General features: G+C 35.7%; 1 protein-coding gene across 5 annotated transcripts in view; it reads left to right on the top strand.

Annotated features, from left to right (window-relative positions):
- Positions 1–16,370, top strand: part of LOC136028132 (dual specificity calcium/calmodulin-dependent 3',5'-cyclic nucleotide phosphodiesterase 1-like) — a 318,548-nt gene that overhangs the window by 275,054 nt on the left and 27,124 nt on the right. For all 5 annotated transcript variants that reach the window (XM_065705780.1, XM_065705781.1, XM_065705779.1 and 2 more), the window contains one exon: positions 7,028–7,230. In XM_065705780.1, coding sequence (XP_065561852.1) covers positions 7,028–7,230 — 203 coding nt within the window. The remainder of the gene's footprint in view (positions 1–7,027; positions 7,231–16,370) is intronic.

Here is a 16,370-nt window from a genome sequence, read left to right on the forward strand (position 1 = left end):
ACATAAAAAATGATTTTGATTTCCAATTATTTCTGCGAGCGAAAGGAATTTCATCCCTTTGAAGTAAATTCTTTGCGATAACTGGGAGCTGAATAACACCGTCGATGATTCGAATTAAGTTTCTCTGTCAAACAGTGCTAAATCGAATTAAAAGACACGTAGACTCTCTGCTAAGAGATGAACAATACTGTTAACATAGTTTTCGACAGAATCGATCCAAATGTAACTTAATTTTCGACCTTCAGTTATTACTAGAAGAGCCAAAGGAACTTCAGTAATAGATCTTCTTGGTTTCCACAGACTTATCGAAAGCATTTTATTCAGTCCGTCGTGGAGTGATGGGGGAAATTCTTTGGTTTTATGGAGTTCCTGGAAAATTGTAAAGTTGATTAAAGCTCTGTATGAAGAGCAGTTTTGTGCAGTATAGGCTGAAAGTAGACACACTGAGGGTTTACTATTGACTCTGGTGTGAGGCAAGTATGTGTCCTATCTCAAATTTCACTTGCCATAATCACAAACTCGTCCCGAGATCTTGCAAATTCTGTGATGGTGTACAATTAAAGCCTTAACGACACTTTTACGACAGCCAGCAACATGGTCCTGCAGCAAATAATTAGGGAATTAGCTTCCAAAGCATTCCAAACGTGTCTGCAGACTAATGCAAACAAGACCAAGTCCATATTAAATGGCGTTATCACTTCGCATACTTGCAGAATGAGAAATGAGGAAGATAGCGAATTTAAATATAGGGTAAGGACATAAACTCAAAATAGCAGTTTCGATAGAGAGATCATAGTCTGAACTGCAAATGCATACGCAGCATTTTCTCAATGAAATAACTTTAGGAGATCTAGCAAGTACTCCCTGAAGCTGTCCCTCTTCAACAGTAGCGTACTTACCATATTGACACATGTAGACGAATCTTGGAGTCTGTCTAAAGTCGTAGAAAAAAGTTGTTTGGATACGCGAGCAATTGCCTGGTAAGTATAGTTGGAATTGTTTTGGGCTGATGGACTACCAAACACCAATGTCAAGTCTCTCACTACGTAACCAAAAACAACTGATTACGTCAGACTAAGAAGACAGGTTATCCTCAGGTTACGTGACTCGAATGGAACAAGGGTAGACTTCACTATTCCTACCAATTTTGATGCTGGACTCCTCTGGCCCTTGGGAGTAGTGGTAGGCAACGGATAACGATTGGTCTTTCCCTTGAAGTTGAGGCAAAAGCTATTTCATCCCTCAACGTTTATCCCTCAACGAGCTTTGGTCTTTGGTCTTTGGTAAGGATTTTCTGATGTGGAGGTCATCCATTGCAACCAATTACACCATTAGGCGTTGGAGCAACTAAGTCAGTAATATCTCCTCACTGGTTTTAAGGATGCCCATAGCCGCTACTCTTTTATTCCTTTAATGATTTAAGATGACAAAGAAGCTTAACGGCGACCCCCTCGGGCAAGGTACAAGTGCATTTTAAGTAATAGAGAATATTTTCTTCGAGATGCTGGTGCTAATTACGTAATAGAGAGGGTTTTTCATTTGAGTGTTTAAAAAACTTACGAGGTCCAGGGCTTGTTTACTCCAGGATTTCTTTTTTATTACGTAATAGGGTTTGTTTTCTTTGGGTATTAGATATTAGGGAATGTTTTCTAAGAGATGCAGATTTCTGTTACATAGTGAAGAGTGTTTTTATTTGAGTGTTTAAAAAAACCCACAAGGGTCAGAGCTTGTTTACTTCAGGATTTCTTCGGATGTTGCGTAATAGGAAGTGTATTCTGTGGATGTTGCTTAATAGAAAATTCTTTCTTTGGTTGTCACGGAATAGGGTTCGTTTATTTATACAAATGTTACGTAATAAACCGTGTTTTCTTTTATTGCTTAAAAATCCACAAAGGCCACGAAAAAAATCTTCAGGGGCCCTACCAAATCATTTTTTATTCAGTTGATTAAAAATCTATGAGGGTAAGGAAAAAATCCTCAGGGCCCGCTAGTGGGGAATCTTTAAGACGCCTTGAGCCCTAGTGAGAAATTCCACCAAGGCCCTATCAATCTTTTCTATCGGGAGGTAACTATCAACCAATCCTACCGGGGCCCTAGCAAGTAATTCTAAAAGGGTTCCTAGCAACCAATTTGAGCAGGGAACCCTAGCATCCTTTTCCATCCTAAACACCATAACCTAACCACTAGAACTCTTAGTATCCGATTTCACTGTGGACTCTAGCATCCAATTCTAACATGGGTCCTAGTAGTCAATTCCAGCAGGGCCCTAGCAAACAATTCCAACCGCCCCCTAGCAACATCTTCCATTCGTAGGGTCTCTAGCAACCGATTCAATCCGGATCCAAGCATTCCACCAAGCCCATTGCAACCAATTCAACCGAGGGCCCAAGTAACCAATTACAACAGGGGTGAGGCAACCAATTAACAACTAGCACTCAATTCCAGTGGGGGCCCTAGCAACCAATTCCAACAGAGGCCCTAGCATCCAATTCCAACGGAGGCCTAAGAATCCAATTTTATCAGGGGGGACTCTAGCAACCAATTTCATCGATAAGACGCTTCTCAAGACGTTTTAATCCATTTCAAGACGTTTTTAAGACATTTTTCCGCAAGACATTTTTCAAGACGTTTCAAGAAATTTCAAGACGTGTTTTTTAAAGACTTTCTCAAGATTTCTTTGGTTGTCACATAAAAGGGAAGCGTTTACTTATGTTAAGTATTATAACCCAATCATGGGCTGTTACATAATACTTTAAGAGATTTCATTTTTTTCAATGCATTCTTTTCAGGGAGCTTTTATAATCCAAATATTTTTATCTGCATTGTGATTAGAAAAGACACTTCCCCTCAATGGAATGGAGCTCTAGAAAAATCAACTATGAAAGCGTTTCTAATATTATTATTCGAAAAATACTTTAAGTGATAACCTATTCCGAGAACGGAAGAACTCCATGTCTGCTTTCTATAACGATAAAAAGGATCGCAAGACTGTGCGTATTCACGCCACCCTGACAATATTTGCCTGACTCTCCCTGGCAAGCAATTCCAGGGGGTGGAGGGGTTGTCATTAGAGGTAAATTCAAGCCAAATTAAGAGTTATTTCTGAGAAGTCTTAATGAAAATGCATTGTTTCTATTCCTCTATTAGATGCACCTGCCTGTTACGTTCAATTAATTTAAATCTTGATACTAGCAAAATCACACTTTGAAAAATGAAATATTCAAATTATGTTTTTGAACCAACACTATCCACATTCACGCCACTCTGGCAATATGTGGCTGGCCCATCCTGGCAATTAATTCCAGAAGGGTAGGACTGTTATTAAAGGTAAATTTAAGCCATATTCAGAAATATTTTTGGGGAAATCTTTATGACAATACCTATTTCCTATTGCTCTATTGGATGCACCTGCCTGTTAACCTTAATTAATTTAAATCTTGATACTAGCAAAATTATATTTTGAAAAATAAAACAATCAAACGATAAAAAAGAGACTCATTATTGCATTTGTTTATTTCAGAGAGAATTTAATAAAAATCCCATGTTTTTTAGCCAAGACTGTGCATATTAACGCCACCGTGACAATATGTGGATACCTCCCACATGTTAGTCCAAGAAATTTGCGTCACCGTAGCAAATTGTCGATGGTACACGGCACCCTCTGGCACCCCTAATCATCCCAAAGGCATAATTCAGCTATTTTTATGATAAAAATTGTTCTTTACATTCAATTTTTTTTTTTGCAATCCACTCCTAACGTGATACCCCTATGGCAATTCAGGCCACCGTGAAAAATTACGGATAGCATAAAACACCCTCTGGCACTTCTCTTCATTCCTAAGACATATTTCCAGGCATCTTCTTGATAAAAATATACTTTAAATCCTTTGGATCGTGCTTTCACAAGTCATTCTCAAGGTGATACATCGTGCCAATTTGCGTCACTTTGCCAAACTCTCGAAGGCACATGGCACCCTCTGGCCCTCTTCATCATATTTAAGCCATTTTTCAGATATTCTAATGATAAGAATATGCTTTAAATCCTTTGGATCGTGTTTTAGCAATCCGCCACCAACATAATACCCCTAGGGGAATTTACGCCACCTTGGCAAACTATGGATGGCACACGACACCCTCTGGCACACCTCATCATTTCTAAGATATTACCAGGGTTTTTATTGATAAAAATATGCTTTAAACCCAATGGCTCGTGCTTTCGCTAGCCATCATAGACATGATTCACCATGACATTCCATGCAACCATGCCGCACTATGACTTACACTCTGGCACACTTCGACACTCCTTGATCATTTGTAAGACATTTTCCAGATATTTTATTTTTTTAAATCATGCTTTAAATCCATCGGTTTATGTTTTCGCAAGCCAACTCTGATGGTGCGCAAGCCAACCAGATGGTGTGCCATCTAACCTAACCCATTTTGTCTAGGTTAGGTCAGTTAGGTTAACCTAGCATGGTAGCAAGTAAGAAAATATTTTACGAAGAGAAAAATCAACATGCAACAAGTTTCATGAAGAAGCAACAAAAATGTAACAAATTTCTCGAAGACATAAATCAAGATACATTAAGTTTCTTAAGGAAATAATCCACATGCAATAAGTTTCATGAAAAAAAATCAGTGTACGTCATGTTTCACAAAGAAAAAGTAACATGAAACAGATTTGAAGAAGAAAAATATCAAGATATTATGTTTCGTGAAAGAAATAATTAGCATACAACAACTTTAAAGAAGAAAAAATCACCATGCAATATGTTTCATGAAGAAAAAATAAAAATGGAACAAGTTTTGACCCAAAAAATAGCCTGTACCAAGTTCCATGAAGGAAAAATAAAAATTGAACATGTTTTGACACAAAAAAATAACCTGTAACAAGTTTTATGAAGAAAAAAATCATCATAACAAAAATCTTACGAAAAAATACAAAAACTAAAATCAACATACAATAAACCTCGCGGAGAAAAAATAACAAACAACAAACAAGATGTTTCACGACAAAAAATAAACACAAAACAAGAGGACTAAATCACTATATAAGAAGTTCCACGAAGAAAGTATCAATATAAGACAATTTTTACGAGATATAAGACTATATAAAATACAGAGAGTTTCAAGAAGAAAAATTTTTACATGCAATAATTTTCAAAATCATTATATAATAAGTTTTACGAAAAAAATCAATAGACAACAAATTTCGCGAAGAAAAAATCCACATGCAAGATGTTTCACGAAGAAAAGTATCAAAATAAAAGTTTGACGAACAAAAAATCACTACGCAACAAGTTCCACGAATATAATCGGTTAGACAAGGAGAAAAATCAATGTCCAAGTTTCACGAAAAAACCAAAAACCAACATGCAATAAATTTCACCAAGAAATAATAAATATATAACAAGTTTTCGGAACAAGAAGAATGAACCTACAGATAGTTTAACAAGAAAAAAAATAAAGAAAACAAGTTTCACAAAGAAAAAACCAAATGCAACAAGTTTCACAAAAAAATAACCAACTTAGAACACATTTGATGAAGATAAAATAAAAAAAAAAACAACGTGTTTCACGAAGAAAAAATCAAGATACAGCAAGCTTCATACTAAAAATAAAACAAGTTTCTAAAAAAATCGAAATACATCAAGTTAATTTACGAAGATAATTCAAAATGTTGCAAGTTTCACAAAGGAAAATCCAAATGCAACATGTTTCACGAAAAAATCGGAAAAAAATGGTTCGGTCAAAAAATTTTATATTGTAAGGTTCCCTGAAAAATAACGCATTGACAGAAAATGAAATCCCTTTAATTATTATGTAACAACCCATGTAGCACCCTACGTGTATGCGAAGTGTTGATCCCCAGCGTGTCCCCTGAAGTCATCGTGTGACTTGAGATTGTGTCATCCTTAACATAAGTAAACATTCATCTATTACATAACAATCAATGAAGTCTTGAAAAATTTCTTTAAAAACGTCTCGAAATGTCTTGAAGCGTCTTGAAGAATGTCTTAAAGAAAAATGTCTCAAAAACCTCTTGAAATGCCTCGAAACATCTTAAAAAGTGTCTTGTCGATGAAATTGGTTGCTAAAGACCACCCAATGGAATTGGGTGCTAGGACCCCTGTTGGAATTGGTTACTAGGGTCTCCTTTGTAATTAACTGTTAAAACCCCTGTTGGAGTTGGATGATAGGGCTCTTGGATGAAATGGTTGCTAGGGCCCCCCCACAGATGAATGTTTCCTACTAGCGGACCCTGAAAGTTTTTTCCTGCCCCCCGTGGGTTTTTGAACAATTCAACAAAAACACATCCTATTATGTTACATTTGCATAATGAAACAAATCATATTATCTAACAACCAAAGAGAACATTCCGTATTACGTAACATCGAAAAAAATCCTGGTGTAAGCAGGCCCTTGTCCTCGAGGGTCTTTTAAACACTCGAAGAAAAACACTTTCTATTATTAAACTGACACCTGCATCTCTTAGAAAACATTTTCTGTTATGTAACACCCAAAGAAAAACAAACCCTATTACATAGCAACCAAATAAATCCTGAAGTAATTAATCCCTAGACAACGTAGGTTTTTTAACTCTCCCTCTTACGTGATTAACGCCTGCGTCTCAAAGAAAGCATCCCCTATTACGTAACATGCTGCATCTAACCCTGAAAGAATCGCTGTTAAACTTCATGGTCATCTTAAATCATTAAAAGAAGAAAAGAGTAGCAGCTATGGGTATGCTTAAAACCAGTTAGGGGATACTGCTTAAATTTAAGTAAGTTTTAGCATGGGAAAACATACACAAAGTATTTTTGAAAAAAGGAGAAACTTTGAAGTATCATCAGGGCCAAATAATGCAAGGGGAAACACTTTCAACCATCAAGCAAAGGTCCATAATTTAAACATATTATATAAGCCGTAAATCAGCACTTTAGCAGAAAAAAAGTCTCACATTGCTATCAGTTAAATTTAGGGGATAAGCACAAAACATAGCACTCTAAATACTTTTTTTTTGTAGCCTCGACAAATCAAAAGTCTTATCGTTGGTGCTACATTCTTGTGATATTTCTCACCCAAGTAAGCCATGGGATATGCACGTAAAGTGGACAGAGTCTCTTTTGGAAGAGTTTTTTCGACAAGGAGACAAGGAAAAAGAGCTAGGATTGCCATTTAGCCCTCTTTGTGATAGGAATACAACCCTTATTGCAGAATCGCAAATAGGTAACTTCTTAAATCTTTATTATTATCAAATAAAAAAAAAACAGTGAAAAGAGAAGTAAAAACTTAAAATGAGCAGAAAATATCTTATATGAGATAGGCCACTATCCTCAAACCCCCACTGTCATCTCCAAATTTTTACTATTTTTTACTGGGATAATTTGAATTCAAATATACATAGGCGGCTGGTACATGTAAGTATTTTACTTACCGTTTGCCTTTTAAATCGTCATTTTTTAAAGCAAGCTATAAAATAAATAAGCCTATGAAATATTTAGTTCTAGAAGTAGGGTTGCACAGGTTTTATTATTTTTACTTTTGTTTTTACATTGCGTCTGTGATAGAGCATTCATTCTTGAAGCACTGAATTAAGACACTTTCAGCTAAAGACTATGAGGCTGAGTGGCTAGTGTGCCACCTCCTACATATGAAAATCTTCTTTCGTTTTTAGTTTTAATGTCACTTTTCGCTTTCATTAGAAAAATAGTGTTTTTAAATTAGATTTCTTGTTTTATTTTTACTATTCTATTCTGTGTAGTCTACAAACCTGGGAGGTTTCCATCTTCAAAACTCACTCCGCTCTGTATTCTTCAGTGTTTTTGTATAAATATACCTTGAAAATAAGGGTTTATTTATGAGTCTTTGGTTTACACGGTAAAACTATATTTTCTTACATTCCAGGTAAGAAATACCTCTACGCATAAGGTCTACTTTTTCTATAATTAATTTAAAGGAAACTTTCTGAAAAAGAACTTCTCTATATAAAACTGAAGCCCAAATTAAACTTACAATCAACAGAAATAAATACAGTTAATAATTTGAACTCAAAACAACCAGAAGTTACTATTAAAGAATAAATGAAACCCAAAACGAACAAAAATTAAAAAAAAAATCATAGCAAAAACTAAATAGTTAATAAACCCTTAAGAATCATTGAATAATCCTTAAAACCAGTAAAACTTAATTGAATGTTCAAATCAAGCTTAAAACGAACAAAAAACCTTTTACATTTAAAGAATAAATAAAACCCATAACAAGCAGAAATTAAATAAATAATAATAGCAAACAAAGATACAACAGGTATTTAGTTAATGAATAAACAAATCTTCAACCAAGTAAAATTTAAATTGAACATGCAAATAAAGCTTAAAACGAACAAAAAATATATCATTTGTGGGCTATTTTGAAAAAAATGGTTTTCTCAAAAGTTATATTGGATGCAACAGGGGTCAGAGGGCGTAGGTGGAGTCCTATTTGCCCTCCGATCGCTTTTGACTCTTTAAAAGGGAATACAACTTCCAATTTCCAATCAAATGAACATACTCCAAAGTTTGTACGGTACTTTTTCGATAAAAACCATGTATGACCCCTTGGGCATAACTTACGACCCTTGCCCCGGGCTCTGAGAGATTTATCCACCCCAAATGCGCTGATATATAATCTTTGGACTATTTTAAATATAGTGGCTTTCTCTAGCGTTTGGTCAGACACATTTTTGTAAAAGAAGGTATGCGAGGGGGGGGGGCTTTTGCATTCAGATCCCCTTTGGCTCTTAAAATGGGGAACTAGAACTTTTAGTTTCCAATCAAATAAGTCTACTCCAAAGTTTAAATGATCAGGTGTACATGTTTTACGAAGAGCAAATTCAACATGCAGCAAGCTTCATGAAGAAGAAATGAAAATGTAACAACTTTCTCGAAGACATGAATTAAGATGCATTAAATCAAACAGTTCGTGGTAACGAACTGTACTAAGGCTCGACCCGGCTCAATAGTAACCAAAACTCTAAAAAATGGAATTTTGATACCAATAGCTACATCAAAAGAATCGCGTTTTCATGCTGATTTTAAATCTATAAGTTTCATCAAGTTTAATCTTACTCATCAAAAGTTACAAGCCTGAGAAAATTTGCCTTATTTTAGAAAATAGGCGGAAACTGCCCCTAAAAGTCATAGAATTTACACCATCATTCAGTCAGAAATTACACCATCAGATTCAGAGTATCAGAGAACCCTACTGTAGAAGTTTCAAGCTCCTATCTAGAAAAATGTGGAATTTTGTATTTTTTGCCAGAAGGCAGATCACGGATGTGTGTTTGTTCGTTTGTTTTTTTTGTGTTTTTATTCCCCAGGGGTGATCGTATTGACCCAGTGGTCCTAGAATCTTGCAAGAGGGCTCATTCCAACGGAAATGAAAAGTTCTAGTGCCCTTTTTAAGTGACCAAAAAAATTGGAGGGCACCTCGGCCCCCTCCCACGCTAATTATCTTCCCAATGTCACCGGATCAAAATTTGAGATAGCCATTTTATTCAGCGTAGTCAAAAAACTTTATAACTATGTCTATGGGGAAGACTTATTCCCCCACAGTCCCCGTAGGAGGGGTCACAAGTTACAAACTTTGAGCAGTGCTTACATATAGTAATGATTATTTGGAAGTGTACAGACGTTTTCTGGGGGATTTTCAGGTCGGGAGGGGGGGTGGTTGAGAAGGTGAGGATATGTTGGGGGAACTTTCCTTGGAGTAATTTGTCATGGGAGAAGAAAAGTTTCATGAAGGTAGCGCAGGATTTTCTAGCATTATTTAAAAAAAAACAATCAAAAAATAAATATGAAAAAGTTTTTCAACTGAAAGTAAGGAGAAGTATTAAAACTTAAAACGAACAGAAATTATTACGCATATGACGGGCTCACCTCCTCCTGATACCTCGCACTTTACGCTAAAGCATTTTTAGTAATTTCAACTATTTATTCTACGGCTTTTGTGACTCAGGGGTTATTCTTAAGAAAACGGGACAAAGTTTAAGCTTTAGTGTAAAGATCGAAGTACTGACGAGGGGGTAAACCCTTTCATATACTTAATAAAGGCATGAGAATACAGAAGTTCGTTACGTAAGCTAATTTGTAAGTTACGTATATCTTTTACTAATAAAAACATTGGTAAAAAACTAAAAGTTCTAGTTGCTTTTTTAAGTAACCAAAAAATCGGAGGGAAACCAGGCCTCCTCCCCCGCTCCTTTTTTTCTCATAATCATTCGATCAAAACCACGAGAAAGCCAATTAGCCAAAAAATTAAATATGCAAATTTCGTTTTAAATATTCATCTGCGGAGAGCCAAAATTAAAACATGCATATATTCAAAAACGTTCAGAAATTTAATTTAAAAAAACAAGTTTTTTAACGGAAAGTAAGGAGTGACATTAAAACTTAAAACGAACAGAAATTACTTCGTATATGAAAGGGACTGCTTCCTCATCAACGCCCCGCTCTTTACGCTAAAGTTTTTTACTGTTTTAAAAAGTAGAGTTAAGAGAAAGAGTCAAACTTTAGCATAAAGAGCGGGGCGTTGATGAGGAAATTACGAAGTAATTTCTGCTCGTTTTAAGTTTTAATGTCGCTCCTTACTTTCCGTTGAAAAAAACTTGTTTTTTTATTTAATTTCTTAAAGAAATAATCCACATGCAACGAGTTTCATGAAAAAAAAATCAGTGTACATCATGTTCCAAAGAGAAAAAACAATATGAATCAAGTTTGACGAAGAAAAATATCAAGATAAATTAAGTTTCATGAAAGAAGTAATTAACATACAACAACTTTCAAGACGAAAAAATCACCATGCAATAAGTTGCATGTGGAAAACATAAAAATAGAACAAGTTGTGACACAAAAAAATAACATGTAACAAGCTCCATGAAGGAAAAATAAAAATAGAACAAGCTTTGACACAAAAAAAATAACCCGTAACAAGTTTCTAGAAGAAATAAAATTATCATAGCAAAAATATTAGGGGAAAAAATCAACATACAAAGAAAAAAAATGACAACAAGTTTCATGGAAAAAATCTACATACGAGAAGTTTCGCTTATAAAAAAAAAACAACAAGCAAGATGTTTCACGAAGGAAAATAAACACAAAACAAGTTTCGAGAGGAATAAATCAACATACAAGAAGTTCCACGAAGAAAATATCAATATAAGACAATTTTTAGGAATAAAAAAAATACAGCAAGTTTCAATAAGAAAAAAATTTAACATGCAATAATTTTCAAAGTCATTATATAATAAGTTTTACAAAGAAACAATCAATATATAACAAGTTTCACGAAGAAAAAATCCACATGCAAGATGTTTCACGAAGAAAAATATCAAGATAAAAGTTTGACGAACAAAACATCAGCACACAATGAGTTCCACGAATATTACCGGTTACACAAGGAGAAAAATCAACGTCCAAGTTTCACAAAAAACTAAAAACCTACATTTAATAAGTTTCACCAATATAATGAATATATGACAAGTTTCACGAACAAATAAAATCAACCTACAGATAGTTTCACGAGGAGAAACAAAATAACGAAAACAAGTTTCGCAACAACAAGTGAAACAAAGTTTCACTTTCATTGTATATAAAATCTGTCTTCCAATTGAAAACTATGAAGAAGTTGAAGAGAAGTTTAAAAAAAAGTATCCTTATTTACCAAAAAATATTAATTACATGGGAGCGTTGGTTTCAATATTGGGTCGTTTGATATAGTTTTAAACATCCTTATTTTGCACAAGCGCGCTGATAAAAAAAATAAATACCGACACTGGGAGGTCTCGCAAATGAGAGGTACGGAACAGCGTTGCCAACGCAGTAATTATTGTACTGGTTTTCGTATGATTTAGACGTCCTGGTATAATGCGGTAAATTTTTTTAATTTTCGAGCACGTTTTGGTTTTACTTGCTCATTTTTTACTTAGATATCTGTTCGAAGTTTTAGTTTATCAAAAATTTTCTTCCTGTAACGGAAATTTTTAGCCCGCTGTTCAAATAGTAGAAATTAAACTCTTGTGGTTTAATTTAAGTCAGAAAACAGGTACAAGTTATTTCAAAGCATTGGTAACGCTGGTAGAGAGAGAAAAGAATTTGTTGACAAAACATACAAACTAAAAACTATTGCTACTTCCCCTAAGAATCAAAGTTTGTCCGTGGGGGAGGTAGAGAAAACAAAATCCTTAAAATAAAAAGGACACTCGGCCTCCGACACCACTAATACCGTCAAACTAAACAGTAAATACAGAAGAATATCATATATTATACTTTTATTCCAGGAGTATCATAACAACAAAATCCCCACAGTAAATAAATTGATCAATCAAAACTCATATTCGGCAAAAAGCAGTTCCTTAAGGATTTTTCTAAATATATTAGGGTCTCTAATAATCTTAATACACCTGGTGGAACTACTCCATTTCCGTGTAAGTCTATATGAAAAAAAAATAATAATAAACCGGAAGAAATATCTCCAGGTACATTGGAGTCAACACTACCCCTTGTATCGTGAGAATGAACAGTAGGCCTAATGGAGACTAGATAACCAAAATAAGAGGCTGAATATCCTGCTGCAATCCAAAAATGAACCATAATGCGTAGAATTTACGAAGGCCTGTAACCGGCAAAGTTTTCAAAGCTTGGTAAATATCTCGAAGAAACTTATGTACAGATGTGGCAAAAATCCTTACTGCATGATTTTGTAGAACTCTTACTGGCTTTAGGATAGAAGGAAAAGTAGAGAGCCACATACTCGAACAATAAAATATATACGGGTGTATTAAAGAAAAATAAAGATAGCAAAGGACAGATTTAGGAAAACAATGTTGGAGTTTCATCATAATACTTAGATTTCTTGCCAGAATTTTACTAGTTAAAGTTACATGTTGCTTAAAAGATAAAGTTTCATCTATTATAATACCAAGGCATTTCAAAGACGCAGTCCGTTTTATAACGCCATTGGACATATCTAATTCCTTGACCCATGGATAAAAGTCCGTAGATCGCGAGAAAATAATAAAATTAGACTTAGCAATGGTAGTCCTTAGTTTTTTACCCTCAGTCATGCTTCAATTCTGATAACTCTTTTATGGGAACCTGCAGCAGCTATGCTGCCTTAGCTGTGCTTATGGCTGTTGTGTCATCAGCAAAAAGTGAAACTGTTTTATTACTCGGGTTTGCCGTTACTTCATTTATTCAGTAGCAAAAAATATTTCGACAGTTTGTTAGATTATTAATAAATATTAAGAATAATATAGGACCAAGAACTGATCCTCTTGGAACACCTATTTTAACACGCTTTTTTCCTGAAGAAGAATCATTTAGTTGGACATACTGATAATGATTACTTAAGAAACTTCTTAAAAACTCAGAGATACCCCCTCAAACCATACACCTCACACTTCTTAAGTAGATGTTCATGATCCACAGTGTCGAGAGCTTTCATCAGATCTAAAAATACAGCACCTACTTTAAAACCTTTATCTAATACATCATTAATAATAGTTGTCAAATAAATCATCGCCTGTTCTGTTGTCCTTTTTCTGCGAAACCCAAATCGTGTTATCGACAGTAACTAATGATTCTATAAAAAACAAGAGCTAAGAGCTCATATGGCACTTGTGACGAGGCGAGAAGAGCTAAGAGCCAAGAGATCATATGGTATGAGCTCTAACAAAATTCTATTGATTTAAAAAGGAAAATAAGAGGATTAATGCCGGTCACAATTTAAAATAAGAGCTCTGAGTCACGATGTCCTTCTAAATATCAAAATTCATTAAGATCCGATCACCCACTCGTAAGTTATAAATACCTAATTTTTTCTAATTTTTCCTCTCCCTTTAGCCCCAGATGGTCGAATCTGGGAAAACGACTTTATCAAGTCATATTGTTCAGCTCCCTGACACGCCTACCAATTTTAATCTTCCTAGCACGTCCAGAAGCACCAAACTCGCCAAATCACTGAACCCCTCCCCCCAACTCCCCCAAAGAGAGCGAATCCAGTACGATTCTGTCAATCACGTATCAAGGACATTTGTTTATTCTATCCACCAAGCTTCATCCCGATTCCTCCACTCCAAGTGTTTTTCCAAGATTTCCCCCTCCAACTCCCCTCAATGTCAAAAAATCTGGTTGGGATTTGAAATAAGAGCTCTGAGACATGAATTCCTTCTAAAAATCAAATTTCATTAAGATCCGATCATCTATTCGTGAGATAAAAATACCCCAATTTTTGCGTTTTCCAAAAATTCCGGTTTCCCCCTCCAACTCCCCCCAATGTCACAGGATCTGGTAAGAATTAAAAATTAGAACTTTAAAGCACACGAGCCTTCTAAATATCAAATTTCATTAGGATCTGGTCACCCTTTCGTAAGTTACAAATACCTCAATTTTCAAAATTACCCCCCCCCCCCAATTCCACCAAAGAGAGCTGATCTGGTCCCGTTATGTCAGTCACGTATCTAAGACAGGTTTCTATTCTTCCCATCCAGTTTTATCCTGATCTCACCGCTTTAAGTATTTTCTAAGATTTTTGGTCCTCCCAACTGCCCCCCCACCCAATTACGCTTGATCCGGTTGAGATTTAAAATAAGAGATCTGAGTTACGAGGTCCTTCTAAATATGAAGTTTCATGAAGATCCGATCACTCCTTCGTAAGTTAAAAATACGTAATTTTTTCTCATTTTTCAGAATTAGCCCCCCCCACCCAATAGAGCGGATCCGTTCCAATTATGTAAATCCCGTATGTAAGACTTCTGCTCTTATTTTTCCCACCAAGTTTCATCCCGATCCCTCCAATCTAAGCGTTTTCCACGATTTTAGGTTCCCCACCCCAAACTTCCCCCAATGTCACCAGATCCGGCCAGGATTTAAAATAAGAGCTTTGAGACACAATATCCTTCTAAATATTAAATTTCATTGAGATCCGATCACCCGTTCGTAAGTTAAAAATACCTCTTTTTTCTAATTTTTCAGAATTAACCCCTCCCCCAACTACCTCAAAGAGAGCGGATCCGTTCCGGTTATGTCAATCATGTATCTAGGACTTTTGCTTATTTTTCCCACCAAGTTTCATCCCGATCCCTCCACTCTAAGTGTTTTCAAAGTTTTAGGTTTCCCCCTCCCATCTCCCTCCCAATGTCACCAGATCCGGTCGGGTTTAAAATAAGAGCTCTGAGACACGATATCCTTCTAAATATCAAATTTCATTGAGATCCGATCACCCGTTCGTAAGTTAAAAATACCTCATTTTTCTAATTTTTCAGAATTACCCCCCCCCCCAACTACCCCAAAGAGAGTGGATTCGTTCCGGTTATGTCAATCATGTATCTAGGACTTGTGCTTAATATTCCCACCAAGTGTCATCCCGATCCCTCCACTCTACGTTTTTTCCAAGTTTTAGGTTTCCCCCTCCAACTCCCCCCCACAAATGTCACCAGATCTGGTCGGTATTTAAAATAAGAGCTCTAAGACACCATGTCCTTCTAAATATCAAATTTCATTTAGATCCGATCACCCGTTCGTAAGTTAAAAATACCTCATTTTTTTAATTTTTCAGAATTACCCCCCCCCCCCCCCCCAACCACCCCAAAGAGAGCAGATCCGTTCTGGTCATGTATCTAGGACTTGTGCTTATTTTTCCCACCAAGTTTCATCCCGATCCCTCTACTCTAAGTGTTTTTCAAGATTTTAGATTTCCCCCTCCCATATCCCCCCAATGTCACCAGATCCAGTCGGGATTTAAAATAACAGCTCTGAGACACGAAATCCTTCCAAACATCAAATTTCATTAAGATCTAATCAACAGTTCGTAAGTTAAAAATACTTCAATTTTTCTATTTTTTTCGAACTAACCGGCCCCCCACTCCCCCCCCCCCAACTGGTCAAATTGGGAAAACGACTATTTCTAATTTAAGCTGGTCCCGTCCCTGATACGCCTGCCAAATTTCATCGTCCTAGCTTACCTGGAAGTGCCTAAAGTAGCAAAACCGGGACCGACAGACCGACAGACAGAACGACAGAATTGGCGATTGCTATATGTCACTTGGTTAATACCAAGTGCCATAAAAACTCATCATTTTAATGCTAAAACACTTCTCTAAAGCACGGGAAAAGATGGGTGAAACTAATATTGGTCTATAGTTTCCTGGGTCATTTTGAATACCACTCTTATGAATTAGGGTTATACGGGCAACTTTAAAACAATCTGAGAATTCTCCTTGACGAAACCACTCAAAAATTAATCCACGTAAAATTTCAGATATAACAGGGAAAATACATTTAAGTGTTTTAAAGTAATGGGATTGCTACTAGATGAATTACTATGCAACCCAT

This window comes from Artemia franciscana, chromosome 6 (assembly GCF_032884065.1).
Source record: "Artemia franciscana chromosome 6, ASM3288406v1, whole genome shotgun sequence".
Lineage (NCBI taxonomy): Eukaryota > Metazoa > Arthropoda > Branchiopoda > Anostraca > Artemiidae > Artemia > Artemia franciscana.